General features: G+C 48.0%; 1 protein-coding gene across 1 annotated transcript in view; it reads left to right on the top strand.

Annotated features, from left to right (window-relative positions):
* Positions 1-848: 848 nt before the first annotated feature.
* The window catches only part of LOC149346284 (uncharacterized), a 57,502-nt gene continuing 43,228 nt past the window's right edge, over positions 849-15,122 (top strand). The window contains exons 1-6 of the mRNA XM_089541277.1: positions 849-947; positions 1,982-2,097; positions 2,897-3,023; positions 3,997-4,182; positions 10,527-10,742; positions 12,074-12,092. Of these exons, the coding sequence (XP_089397403.1) occupies positions 909-947; positions 1,982-2,097; positions 2,897-3,023; positions 3,997-4,182; positions 10,527-10,742; positions 12,074-12,092 (703 nt within the window). The 5' untranslated portion in view covers positions 849-908. The remainder of the gene's footprint in view (positions 948-1,981; positions 2,098-2,896; positions 3,024-3,996; positions 4,183-10,526; positions 10,743-12,073; positions 12,093-15,122) is intronic.

The following is a 15,122-nucleotide window of genomic DNA, read 5'->3' as shown; positions in this document are numbered from 1 at the left end:
CAGACACCGGAATGTCCTCGAGCGGCGTTCCCGCGCATTCCGAAAGCGCGTTCACACTCGGTGTAGGTGAAACGCTCGCTCCACCGGGCAGACGGACGCGGCTTCCGTGGCAACCCAGGCGCTCACCCAACGCGCGTCTCGGGGTTAGTCGGCGTTCCGCTGCAGCCATGCCGTTGTCTTCCCCCACGACGAAGGCGAGACGTAACAAGACCTTTCTGACAAGGGCTGTCTCGGTGCTGCCACATTGCGCGCTGGACTGCTGGCGCTTTCACGGTGAAAGGGGCAGTGGAACCGGTTAGCAACAGTCCAGAAAGAGGCGTCGCCCTCGACCGATGGAACGGTCCATATGCGCGGGAGGGTCACGAAATCGCGTGTGATCACGGGATTACGTTCTTACGTCGCAACTCGCCGTACAACTACCACGGATACCCAGATGCTGATAATATTGGCTTTATCTGTATTTATTGATTACCTCAAAGGGCCGTGGTACGGGGCCTTTGAAGAAAGGAGCGCCATAAAGAAAGTGTCGTCGAATTCCCGCCGCTCCATTAAAGTCATCCTACATATGTATTAAGCAAACTGCCTTTACGTTCGCATATGTGTTAATAGCTATAAACTGGCACCCTCATTAACCTCCTCGCAATACAGCGAAAAATTAAATGTAGTCTTAGCGCTTAGTTCCCCCTGAAATAGGCTCGTTGATGCCTCCGGTTTCTCTTCTTCAGTGTAGTCTTAGAGTAAAATCAGTGTGCTTACAGCGCTTAAATAGTTATACTGTACCTTTTTTGGGCAGGCAACGAAAAAATACATCATTAGCGGCTGACCCTACTACGAAGCGACAGTTGAATGTTTTGTGGGAGAACCGCATTTCCCATTATGGCCACATCAATACTCCAGCGTTTGGCGTCATGAAAAGCGACATGGTGGAACTGATTAAAAGCGTACGGGTAAGTGTCACACCTCATATGGTTTGTTTTCGCCACGCATTTTTATACCGTGCGATGGATCAGTGTTCTTGGTGTGTAGCATTGCTACGGATGCAATCAGTCCCTGACGCGGCAAAAGCATTTCTAAGGGTTCGAAATGCGAAAATTTGCTGGTGTTTAGCTTTGGTTAAACCTGGTGGGTTACGTAAGTATCCATAGCGTTCCATTCGGGATCATCACCGGTTGTAGACGATTCGGTTTCGATAGAGGAGCGGTGCGCCCGTCTAGCAGCGTCTTGAGCGCGCCGCTTAGAAAGGCGCTGTTCGCGTTCATCTGTCTCCGAAGCCCGTTGTCGTTTCCTGGCTTCGTAGCCTCCCATTCTGTTTATCAGGCGGCATAACGACGGAGCCGTCACGAGAGTGAACGCATTTTATACCCCCCCCCCCCCGTTCTCCAGCCTCCTCTCCACACTCCGCAGCTGGCGAGAGCGCGGCGAGGGCAGAGCCTCCACTCGGCAGCGGCGCGGCTACAGCTGTAGTGCGCCGCGCCTCGCGCCGCCCATCAAGGTCAAACGTGCCTCACGGCTGCCCCGAAGTGAAGGGCTGAAACCTGTCGTAGTATTGCTTACGCAATAAAAACGCCAATGTACTCGAATTCCTGTGCTTGCTGGGAAACGCAAGCAGTCTGCAGTCAATTCAATTGAATTCAATTTTATTTCCCAGAAGGTTCTGGTCGCCAGTATTCCGGGGAAAGTTTTTGCTTAATTCTATTTGTGCTACTTAGCGCAACATAAGAACGTTTCAAAGAGAGAAAAGTGCCCGATGAAAGTGTACGCTGCTTTTGTACGCGAAGATTCACCTCGCATGCATTTCAGCCTACTCTGCGTCCCTGCCATGTGGCTAGCCGCTGGAGTAACCAACTGAATCGCGGGTCGGCTACCACAATATTTAGCGCGTTAGATGCACACTTCATCCGAAAAATATATGTGGCCATTACATTGACCCTTGCCTGTGACTTATTTAAGATGTAATTAGTTTTCTGCTTTTCATTTACAGGCGCTCGCCGCTTTGATGCAGGACAAGGCGAATGCCAGCGTCAAAGCAGCCTCCACAGCAATCCTACTCCCCGTAATTGATGAAACAGTTGCGGAATTTATTGTACAGGAAATAAGGTGAGAGCGAGGAGACCACATTCATAATCGAACTTATATATGCTAAAGGTGAGCCGCCGCGGTGGCTCAGTGGTTGTGGTCCTCGGATGCTGACCGGAAAGACGCGGGTTTGATCCCGGACTCGGCGGTAGCATTTAGATGGAAGCGAAGTACTAGAGGCCCGTGTAGTGTGCGATGTAAGCGCACGTTAAAGAACCCCGGGAGGTCGAGGTTATCCGGAGTCCTACCCTAAGGCGTCCCTCGAAGATTTAAGTTGCTTTGAGACTTTGAACCCCATACAACCGTACATTATACGTAGTGATTGTAAATAAAGGGCCTTTAAAAAAAAGATCTGTACTGTTAGAATAGATAAATAAATGCCCTAAAAGAATGTAGAACCTGTGCGAAATACCGTCCTTATGTTCTGATAATTATTCGGTGGAAGCGAATTCCAGGAAACGGAAAAAAAAGCAAGGCACCCGCGGTGGTTCAGACAAAAAAATGTGATAGCGGTTAGTTTCGCCTAAATTAAATAGTCTTCTTTACTTGCGTTGGAATGCAAAACATATCTGCAGAAGAATCAAGAATGAGGACGTAAATGGCACGGGCTGTAGGAAGTGTGTTATACGCTATCGCTGAGTATCTACGTAGGATATACATGTATAATGCAGTGAATCCCCACTTTTACCTCGGTCACTCCCTATTCCTCTCCGTTCATAGCTGCCGCACTTTCGACAAAGGCGTTAGACCATGTGTTGTCGGCTGATGCAGTGTAGGTCTTCTTGAATTGCAACCCGAGTGGAAAGTTACGTTGGCGCAGGAAGGCTCCCGTGGACATCCTCGTTGGCATAGCACACCAGGTTGGCGAGGACAAGGATAACCCAAACTGCCTCATGATGCCCCCATCATTCTTGGACAGCCCCAGCGCTGATTACCCTTACTCACTGGTACGTGTCAGGAAAGTTATTTCTTCCCTCCGTAATGGCTTAAGCCTACAATATAAATGCCAAAGCACCTAATAAAGCACTGTAACTGTATGATCGCTCTTTCTGAAGCAAATTTCATTCAATGCGGACGTAGAATCTTGTCCAGTTGGTCTATCTGACAGACTGTCTACTCTGCCATGAAAAATTCTTGCGGTTGCAGCGGCAAAAGAAATTGCCTTTTAGAAATTGTAAAAACTAATATGGCTACTAACAACCGGCTACAAGTATCTAATTGCAACTAGATGCCTAAATGTTATAGTCAAAAAGTTGTTCATAGAAAATTAGTTAACTAGATTACCACTTCAGATGATTCATCGGTTTTCCGCTGTCTGCCAACACTGGTAATACTATTTCTTATAACCCATATACCTATATTTGTACTCTCAAAAAGCCTGTTGTTGAAAATCTTTGAAAGTGTTTGCTGAAACACCCGGTATGTGAATTGTTTTATTAATGGCGTATAAAAGTCAAGGAACTTGTCGCTTACGCTTCATTTAGAGCACGCAACGTTTTTCATCCCTACGCAGTATGTGCGCGCATTTGGGAAAGCTTGTTTTCACGTCTGACAATTTCGTTTTCTTGCAATACCTACAGCTCTTTCTTATTGTACGCTTTCTGAAGACTTGCCTCGAAATGACCGCGTAGAAAGATTCCTGAGCTTTTTCCTGGGGTGCCATGTCATCGTGGGAATATTGTGTGGTAGCTTTCCTTGGTATGAAATAACAGGCAAACAAAGAAATTTAAAAGAGATTGCATGGAAGGAAAAAAGCATTAATAACCAGTTTCAGGTATTTCTACAGGTCACTTCGCTTTTGAATATCTGGGCTGTAAATAATTTGGGTACTATGAATGTTAAACTCTATTTTTCCATTGAAAACGGACCCACTATTCATCCCTCGCTACTGCCTATCGCATGTCCTGAACAACAAACCAGCGCCTCTGGCACAGCGTCTTCCAAGTTATCAGCCAGGCTGGGCTGCCCACGGAGATTGCTCTGTCCGTGGGCATCGCCGCCCGCCGGTACCGGCCCCGCAACCAGCGCGACAATGGGACGCTGGACTACGCACTAACACAACAGTGCACGACCTTCCCGGAACCTCAGCTCATCGAACCGCTCCAGGTAAGAGCTCCACTAGGTTAACTGTACCATGCTGAATATGAATAGGACATAATTCATAGGGGATAAAAAATTAGTTCTAGTCAGGCGTAAACGTGACTGGGTCTCTCTGCACGTACTCGTATCCTGAGAGCAGAACACTCAGGGCAGGTGGTGAATCTGTAATGGGCTTGCATGCACACCGCTGTCATTTCCATACCGCTTGTCGACGGTTTTCACGCGGCCATGACCGTAAACCGGTCACTTGGCGCGAAAGCAGGGAAGCCTAACCATTAAAAAGATGTGAATGGGTAAAATAAAGCCTTTATTGCAGCGAAGATATGGCACTCGGCCGCTGTTGGCGAATTATCAAAAGAGAGAATTCCCCCCCCCTCCCCCCAATTACAATCAGTGAGGCGTTGTATTGGCTAGGGCTGGGCCTCACCTTGGCCGTTACTTGGGACCGAGTTGGCGAATCTCGAGAGAGTAAGAGGTTAGAAAATGACTTCACATGGGCTTGGCTTGAGGACGCCAGCCTAGTGATTTAGCCTTCACTTACGAGTTTCTTGTCCTCTATGCACGACATGCGCGCGGGGATATAAATGGCGGAGAAAGAGACAGGAAGCAAGAATGTCATCGTGCCGCCGCTCCGAGGTTGCATCAAGAATGAGTGAGACGCTTGTTCAGTACACAGCCGTCTTTCATTCAGAAAATAAAGTTGAGACCGGCAGAGTCAGTTGAGACAAAAGTTCTGTTGTTGGCCTTTCTCTAGATTTTCGCTTCCCATTATTCTTTATTCTAATCAGTGAACAGAAATGCGGTTGAAATATGATTAGCAATCGAGCACACTACCCACAAAGTGCTCCGAGTATAATTTTAAATCCCAGATACCCTTACTTGAACGTAGCGTTAGATGGGAAATAAACTTTGATTTGATTTGATTTGATTTGAACTGAAAGCAATTTCGGCCATTAGGCATGAACAGTCTGTAATTTACAAGCTTAAGTGAAATTTTCGTTTCACGGCCGCATTTATAAAATTTCTAAAGGAGTGCTTGCAGGCGCGTCGGTATGCTTTACTGCGACAGTGTTACCAGTGACACTTGAAAAAAATCCTGCCGTTGTCTGAGTGAGGCGTAGCAGAGAGAAGCGTCCACTCGGCGGAAGCATCACCCTCCTCCCCACCGCTCCCCCGTAGCAACCCACCAGTACACCCTCGACCCACATCACCCGTTTTCACCCTACAGAGGCACTACCCACCACTAGCTCACCTAACATAGTCCTCCACAAGGCCTTAACCCACTATAAGCCCGCGATCATGTGGATTGATGCAGAGAAAATGCGACTGCATTCTTCTTTCACTCGCCAGTCTATTCCATACATGATTCTATTCCTATTATGAGTCCATTGTCGTTCACTCCTTAATCTATTTCAATTCTAACTACGCAAAATGAATCACACTGTTAGATCGAGGCGCGCCCTTACAGCTTGCAGATGGCTATTTCAAGCACAACCACCGATAGGGCTTGTGAGAACCACGTTGCTCTTCACGAGCAATGCGAGAAGGCGTACCTATCTGGAGCCACATTTTATCACACATGTCTCTAAAGTAGGAAGAGGAAAGTACATAGCAGCTGTCTCTCACCGGTACTCACCTCTGGAGCAGAAACATGGAGGCTAACAGACTCAACTTAAGGACGGTATACCTTGTGCTTGGCGCATGGCCTTAGCTGCCTATGTGCCAGTAAACACAACACACACACATTCAACTTAAGGACAGCGCACAGAGCTAGGAAAACAAAAATTATATGTTTAGCTGTTTTGCTGTGAGAGAGAGGGCAGCGTTGGTGAAGGATGAAACATGGGTTAATAACACCCTAGTTGAAATAAAAAGGAAGACATGGGCTTCGGCAGAGAGTGTAACGCCAACACAAGATAACCGGTAGTCCTTAATGGTAATAGACTGGATTCCAGGAAAAAGTAATCGTAGCAGGGGCAGCAGAAAGTTAGCTCATCAAATGAGATTAAGAACCTTGCGGGGAAAGCCTGGCTGCAGCTGGCACAGGAATTGTTATTGGAGAGATATGCGAGCGGCCTTTGTCCTGCAGTGTATCAGGCTGATGAAGATCTATATAGAAGGCTGTCTATTTTGGACGTGAGCCTGCTGTTGTCTAAAGCATTTTCCTCTCAGACTTTTCCACTTCTGCTGAGTCATTCTTCGTCCGGTGTCTCCCTCCTCTACAAGTGCGAAGGGGGAGGGGGCAGAGAAGGAGAAGGAGAGAGAAAAAAAAACACCAGTCCAGTGAGCGGCCGGCGTTTCCTTCTACCGGACCACTAGCAACTTCGCATGCACAATACAACCACGATTAATTTTACTGTTTCTTCACCCTCAAAGCGGCAGTCACTGGGCTCTATCGTTTGCTTGGGACGTGGGTTGTGCCCAGACTTATCTCGAATGATCAGTGCCAAGCGCAAATGCCTCCATATTGTTCCATATGGTTGTAGCTGCTTTGGCGCCTTATCTCGACGGTTTCGTGCCAGCTTTAAATTGAGCGTGGCCAAGAGCGGCAGGCATTCTGTTCGACGATCACCGATCACTTTTGTTTCTCTCGTTGCCGCAGAGTTATTCGTTCTTTGTTCGCGCGAGTCAGCCCAGTAAAGCAAGCCTCGCGAAAAGAAGCCTTTTAGCTGTCTTTCTGACTGCTGGAATCCCTTCGCCTCTACGCGATAATCCAGCTTCAATGGCCAGACCACGTATACTCTGCGTTTACAGTGTCCGCGCGTTTGTGTAATATGATGAGTGGCACCGTAACAAAGCCGGCAAGCCCAACGATCTCTCTTCGCCCCTTGCGAAGTGCCCGGTCACGCAGGTCCATACTTTATTGCTTCTGATTCACCCTCGCAGTGAACGTAGCCATGCCGGAAACCGTATAAGCCCACAGTCTAACCGGACTAAAAAGAGACAAAACTGTACCCTGGCGCACTCAGTTCTTTGCTCCTCCTGTTGCGAGTGTACCACGCGATAGCGCTGTATGCACTCGTGGCCAAGCTGTCACGCGCTTTTCTTAACACGTTGCACATCGGAGCCTCGGACGGGGTGTTGTGGTCGGAAGTTTTTACAGCCAAGTGTGTGCCTCCTCTCCCCTGCGCAGATATGCAGGATGCGTGGAGGACTTCCTTTCCGAGAGTATTTTCTCTTCGACAATGACACCAAGAGCGACTTCGCATTCAACGAGACGGACGGCTGGTTATTCACGCACGACGGTGTCCCAGGGCTTCGAGCAAAGGTAGGAATGGGCTGCCCATAAGAGAGGACTCTCCGTCCGCCACAGCGCCGAGAGAGCTGCAACGTCTGTGGGACTGCTGCACAAGGTCGCATTCGTCCATGGGCGCCAGTTTTATGTGCATTAATTTTTATCTACCAAGGCACATGACGCTTGAAATTCAGTTGAGAATTCACTGGAACGATAGATGGCACCTACAGTCTGTAAAATGCGATCATTTATGTTAAACGCTTCGCCTATTCACACGCACATGCTGATGGAACGAGCATGAAGGAAAATATAGGACTTTCTATAAAGGGCTCTACGAACACTGTTTTGAACATACTTTCAGGCTCACTTTCATACTACATTCTCGCAGATCCAAGCTGACGAGTTGATGACGTGAATGGTCAGCCTTAATGAATAAAAAAATAAAATTGGCAGTTGGGAATCGGCGGATGCAGTAACTGCCTCATTCTATGAACACCTCAACTACGCGGTGAAATAAGGAAGAGAGGAGGCGTCGTAGGGGTGGCCTCCTGGTTAATTTCGACTACCTGCCGGTTTTTTAACGTACAGTGACTTCACGAAGCTTGCAGCCGCCTTTCTCATTTCGTCTTCATCCAAACACGCCGGCCTCCGCAAAAATTTGCTCTTTCGTCATAAAAACCAAATAACAGCATCATTTACATCATTGTATAGCGGCAAGTGTATTGCAGCGAATTACATTTATGGCGAAGCACCACCACTTTCATGCACTTTTCAGAAAGCCTTCACTAGTTTCTGGCTGCATTCGTGGAATATTTACACATGATGCTTTAGTGAACGCTACTGATAAAACTTTGATTGCTCCAAAGGTCCACGATAGAGCATGGCTTTATCAGAGATTATGCTGAGACAGGTGAGGTTCTGAACAAATCACTGGCAAATTAGCACGCACCCAGAGTCCAATTTTATACTTTGATTTTTTTTTCCAAGCTACGCTAGTCATTTCCTACCTTCGCCCCACACTATGCTCCGTCTCACAAGATGTTTGCAGCACTAGGAAAGGTTGGCCTCTCTCGTCCATTCAGGATGGCGCGCTCTACATTAGTGTGTCCCTAGGATCTTGTCGCCCCGCTAATTACTGACAGGTGGCTCCATCTATGTCAAAGAAGGCGTACTAGTAGTTAGCATTTTTCTACCTCTAGCAGGTGGCGCTTGATGTCTTTTTATTCTTTCATGTTTGTTTTTATACAGGCGGACGCCCGTTCCAAAGAGACTGGCCCCACTTTCTTTTTTTTTTGTCGCCACCTGTTCGTATCAGTTCCTCTGTTGTCATGTCACAGTTATTGTCAATGTTCCTGTCATGTGTATAGAAATTTATTCCCGCCTGGTCATTACACTATTAGGGCGAAAGCCTTTAATGCCTCATACTGTCGTCCGTCCGTTAACACAGCGTGCGCACGCGTTTAACTCGGGAACCAAAAAAAGATAGAAGAAACCCAATGTGTGCTTCAGATAGCGAAGAGAAAAATAAACCTAGGGGCCAAGTTTGATGACTGTAGAGGGATTATTTAATTAATTATAGTAAAAAAAACGACCGAAAGTGGGAATGGTCGGGGCGGGAGTGACGCGAAATTTGAATCACAAGAAGTGCCATGTGAGCGGAAGTGTAGGCGCAGTCGACGTGTGCCGCAAAATTTGAATGTTTACAAGAGTGTGTAGATGGAGCGAGGTTATTCGTGTGGAGTAATTGTAAATTAAGTGTAATTAATCGCAATTATTCGCAAAAGCAGCATGGCAAAAAGTCGTTCGCCTCTCAACACTTAAGTTGCCAAAGTGTCCTCAAAATTTTAAGCTGGGTCGAATGCAGGCCGGGGCAGCCGAATTTCGATGGTGGCTAAATGCAAAACAAGCTCATGCGCTGCGCGAAAGTCAACGCACAAGCGGTCAAAATTAATCCGGAGCCCTCCACTACGGCGTCTGCCATGTCTCATGAGAGACGATGTCGTTCTCATTTTCGTTACTCTCACTGCGACAGAACTGAATGGTCCCGACTTTTGCGCGCACGTTAACACGCTAATGGGGCTCATCTCAGCGTCCTCATGAAAACTACATTCTCACTTTCTCACTATATCTTTCTCACTAATAACATGTTTCACGTAATCCTTCCATTTATCAGCAGTCACTTGCATAATGCCTTGCCAAACCAGAGGCTCCACGTCTTCGAGCTTAAACGTCTTGTTTTGACTGGCCAAGAAACACTTTACATCGCTCCAAAGAAGCTCTATCGGGTTCAGTTGGCAGTGGTAGGGTGGCAGGCGCACAACGAGATGGCTAGCAGCTTCGACGATGTAGTCCACACGGTATCGGTCCCCACCTGCTTTCACGTTGCTGACAAGCTTCATGAGCTCGGCCTTCACCACGTCGCTGCTCCAAGCGACTCTTTTTCCAGACAGCCAAGTCTGTGTGTCCTTTTTTGAGGCTACTCATCCACCGCACTTTAGCCTGCTTCTCAATGATATGGCGCGTTGTCCATCACTGTAGGCTTCTTCGGGGACAACATTCGGTCCGCCTTCAACGTCTGCGTTGTCCACTGGTAAAGCTTTCGCTCGCTCACCTGGGTGAGTTTTGCCGTCCTCTTGATGAGCACATTCGTACTTGAACTGCCCCTGCTCTCGACGCGAAGCACTTCAAGAGTCCAACTGCGATCGCCTGCTTTGGAAAACAGCGCACTGTCGGTGTAGGGCCCACAGGCGACACAACCGACTCCGCCGAAGCCATCTTGGAAAATGGCGACGCATCACTACCTCGCAGCAGGCCACCGCAGAGCTGTGTCCGTACGGACTTTGTTGAGGTTATTTCCTGCATTGTCTCGCAAAGCTCTATAACGCCACTTGATCATTTCAGAAATGCTCGACGATTCAACCACCAAGCTCTCGTGATATAATCTCAACATAAATAGGATTCTGAATAAGAAATAGCAAAAGACAGTTTCCTCCGCTCTAATTAGTGTTTATATCCCCAGATCACCTCATATAACAAGAGAACATGTGTCATATTGTAGATTTAAATTTGGGCTACAATAGAGCGTTCTCTAATATTACTGTTTTTCTGTCAACAGCTCTGCGAGGTCAAGAAGAACTATACTTCGCTGAAGTACGCCTTGGCACCCATGGGCGTCGAGTACATGGACCTGCATTTTGAATGCTACCATGACTCGTTCTACAAGATCGAATTCCTCAGTGTACTAGCCGGCTTCTTCGACCGGAACTACACTTCGAAAGATGCGTTTGAGGAGTGCTCATCTCTGGAAGTGTATCGGTGCTGCGACGGCCAGGTGACTCCCATGCTGCTCAAGAAAAATCTAATAAATGGATGTTTTTAGTCTCATATTCTGTCATAATTTCGCACACTAATAATTTCCAGTCGCTCCGTATACCTCACCTCTTCTCTTTTCTACGTCTTTTGAGTTGCTTATTTAATGAAGCCTTCATTATGCTTGCTGTCACAAAAAGCAAAAAATTTCGTTATAATATGACCCCACAACACTGGACGATGAATATACTTCATATTAGATGCATGGGCTTGCCCATTCGATAAGGTTTTCTCGATAATAGTTCTGTGCTATCATTAAATTAACCGCTAGGCAGTCTCAAATTTTTATTTCATGAAACATTGGTTTAGCATTACCGTTTTCGCTCTCATTACTCACTAGCATTACAAGCTTATGTTCTAGAGCTCGTCAATGTGTCCCTGTAGTAAGCTGCATTGCGATGAAACGCGGCCTCTTGCGCCGTTGTAGCTCGCTGTGTGGTTGGCGCCCTGCGCTTTCTGCGAATCGCTGGTGGCAAAAATCTTTCTGAGGGGGAGGGGGGGGGGGGTGATTGCACATGTCATCGTTCAAGAGCGGTACCGGGCAGCTATAGCTTGACCACCGCAACTGACAAGTGTAAATCGCCCGATAAACGGACTGTTTGGGCCTGTCCTTGACTGACCAATAATTAGAGACCGCACTGCAGGTCTCATATCTCAACCAATCAGCGGCTCGTTGAAAATGATGCCGGGACAACTCACTGTTGTTTACAGAGCCGCAACCCGTAATGCCAGCCTTAATTGACAATAAAGCCCTCTAGAAACAAAAGACGAACGCAGTGAGCCAGTTACCAACCCCAAAAACACTCCAACTTTGTCCCCCCAACAACCCCACCGCTAGCTCTCTGCGGCATTGGGCCGTGTACCCGCAAAGATTTTACGGCGTGGGCCGCTGTACGGAGCACACCCCAAGTTGAGGCGTGGATGAAGCCCGTCCAAGGTCTCCGATCAGAGCGGCGAGGAAAGAAAGACGATATAGCGAATAGAAGGACGGAGATGGGAGATAGAATGAAAGAAGTAGGCGCAGAAAATGTAAGGGAGCTGAGCCAGGCACAGGGATTGAAAGAAGAGATACAAAAACATTGGCGAGGAGAGGAGAGAGTCAGAAATAACAAACAAGGTGGACGGCCAAGAGAGAAAGAAGCCAAGAGTGGCCAGATACTGAACAAATATTATGGTGGAAAGAAAAAGCTTAATATAAAGTATGCGCAGCTCGCTATAGGACCCGCGAAGGCCATCGGCCAAGTCAGCCGGTCTAATCAGTTCTGTGTTTCTCTCTGCCCCGGCCGTCTGCAGCTCTCAAGCGAAGTGTTCGGTGAGAGAGAGCTCCGTAGAGATTCCTACTGCGGGCGGCCGAAGAAACAAAATGACAAACCGAAAATCCAGAGTGCGCAGAACGCACAGCAGCTGCCGGACTGCTATGGGGGATGCGGAGGGCGATCGTCGCGCTCGCGAGGCTTGCCGTGGACACCACCCAGTTGTTCTTGCCGTCGAGCGAGAATCCAATCGGCAGCGTACCCTCACTGAGGAAGGGCGGGCGACAAAGACCTCGCAGTGGAGCGGCGCAAGCGACAACTCACAGAGGGCGATCCTTAAAATTCTGGAAGTGCCGTCTCGGAAGAGGTCCGCGCTTGGATGGCTGCGCTGGATCGAGAGCTTACGAAGCTTCAGCGTGGATCAGCCACCGGCTAACGCCAATTGTTTAACTGAGCCGTAGCCTTGTATAACCAATTTTTAAATTAATTCTATTATTGGGCGGGTACTTTTGGGAAGGAGCTACAGTTCGTCTCCCAACCTAATTCTTGCCGTTTGCTGTCGTTAGCGCCCACAGTCAAATACAACTCAAGAACACCGCGGCACCTCCAGCCAATGGCGTCGTCCGATTTTCATGATGTCTTGCTTAATCCCTTTTCACGGGGGATCCTGCAAGCTACTTGCGATGTTACGCTAGGGGAACCGTGACGTGATGGCATACAGGTCGGAGCCATTTGCTTCGTCTTCTCTCAGGGGAATTTGCCGCTGCATTGTCGACTTGTACCCGACCATAGGAGCTATATCAATTTTGCAGTAGGGTTGGTACTCCGCATGAGATAATAAAGATTGGACCCTGGTCGGAAAGTCGCGTTCAGCTCCACCGCGTCATGCAGCGTGCGACTACAGCCGGACGGAGCATTTCATTAGTTTCCAGTAGATTCCGTGCTGACTTCACACGACAGGATTTTTTCGCGTCGACACCGAGTTCGTTTTTCACGCCAGACATTCATATAAGTAGGGACGAAATATAAATGCTATGCGTAAATATTACGTGTTGCTGTTCTACGCATACCTCTGTTGTCAGGCATCGTTTGTACAGTGGATCGAATTGTTGGTGTTTGTCCCCGTTTCCAAACTGAAAGCTGCACGATATATCTGCATGTAGTAAAATATTATTGGGAAGTAGAACCGACGTCATTTCGGTAAATGTTAGTTTCTGTTTACAAGTTTGCTTTAGGCAGCACAGCACAGGCATCCACGGAGACGTTCGAAGCCCGCACTGTTCAGATCCATGTGCTTCTGAGTTGCCATATTTGCAGCTGCGGCAAACTGCAAAACCAAAAATTTCTGCAAGACTACACAGTGGAACTATAAAGTTAAACTGACGCACAGTTTCCGCTGCCAAAGGCTGTTGTTGTTTCCTCAAAAACGATATGACACATACCCACGGTGGGGTATGGCCAGGGTTGGTGCAAATCCAAACAGCAGGTTTATCTCAAGCGGCTTTAAAATATAAATATAGGAATCTGTGAAAAATAAAAAAATCACGAATTTTGAGAGATCTTGAAAAAATCCGAACGAATATCGAGGAAACAAAGCGATGTGGGCTGAATAACCATTTTAAAGCAATAATCAGAAATAAAATAATGTTGAGAGAAAAGTAAAGGCATCGAGAAGTTAACACGGGAATGTCCCGGTTTCAGTAATATACTTGCGAAGAAGCTGACACATTTTCTTAAGTGCACGCCCACCGAAAGAGAGGAGGACGGGAAGAGTAATCGGCAGCCCTAATTGAGCGAGAGGATTTTGCGAAAACTGAATTCTCTGCCGTGCAAACCGCCGGCAGTAGAGGATGAAATGATCTGTCGCTTCAACGTCCCCGCATGACGCACATAAATTCCACGGCGTGAAACCGAAATGCATAAATATAGGTGATATGCACCGCCGCACTGACACACAGCCGCGCCGTGGCGCTGCGGTGCGTTGCCGCTGGCCGCCATGATTGAGGTGCACGCGGCAGACGAACTCCTGCTCTGCAAGCATGTTTTCTTCGCGTGTCGCATTCAGACTGCCGTTTGGAATCCCCGTGCATCGGAGATTCGGCCGGTAGTCGCTGGGTATGTTAGCCGCACGTAACTACGTCGTAAGTGAACGCCACTTTGATTGGGCAGCTGCGCTTGTTAGCGCTGCTCGAGCCTGTCGAGGAAACGGGCGCAGCAACGAAAGGTGGTCGCGGGTTTGTTCCCCCCCGCTTTTGGGATCGAAGCTCGGGTAGTGGTCGCTGACAACAACACTTCCGTGAAACCGGAGAGCCTCGTGTAGTTCTGGCACATTCGCGGGGAAAAGATCGGAGACCCACGGCGCCACTCGATAGTTGCAGCGCATCTGCTGTGCTCCTTGCATAACTGTTCACAGCGTATGCATGCGCAAACCTGTTGATTTCCGAGCTGTGCTAGATATCCGACCTTAATATGATGCTTCAGACTTTAATCTTGGGTTGAGCTGCGAAATGTTTTGGAAGTGCATCCTAAACAAGCTCAGAACGACCACCAGTTTGCTTACAAGTGAATGAAAGGATGTGACATCGTGCTTTCTTTGACTTTGAAATGAAGTCTTCGGGCATGCGCCAAAAAAATTTTCCTCGCAGTCGTGCCCACTCAGGCGGAGTCTTTATTCGTGGACGATGTGAGCTCTGTGCTTGCGTCAGGGTGATAGTGCAAACTCACGAGCTGGCGCGGCAACCTTGATACCTACCAAAACAGCACACTAATTTCTGAGCCGTGCGCTGTGTTGTCAGATGCCGGCACGAAAAAGAGACACGACGCTGACGAAGTGCGGACTACCAAGTGTCAGCTAGCAGGTACTCTCGTGGCGTATTTTGTCAACACGGCGCGCACAGTGAAAAAGTGAGCAACTAACACGGGCCCACTAGTGCTACAAGTATACCGTTATAAGGTTTTCACAAATCTGCCACTTTCCAGACTCTCGATGGCCTTCCACGTGTCACTTGTGGTTTAAATAAGGATGTTCACCATCTGCCACCGTGGCCTGCATATGTGATCCTGGGGACCGCACTCCATTTTAAAGGGAA

Source organism: Amblyomma mixtum, chromosome 4, assembly GCF_055824585.1.
Source record: "Amblyomma mixtum isolate Tamu chromosome 4, ASM5582458v1, whole genome shotgun sequence".
Classification (NCBI taxonomy): Eukaryota; Metazoa; Arthropoda; class Arachnida; order Ixodida; family Ixodidae; genus Amblyomma; species Amblyomma mixtum.
The sequence above is the reverse complement of the archived record's forward strand: the minus strand, read 5'-3'. Positions and strand labels throughout refer to the sequence as shown.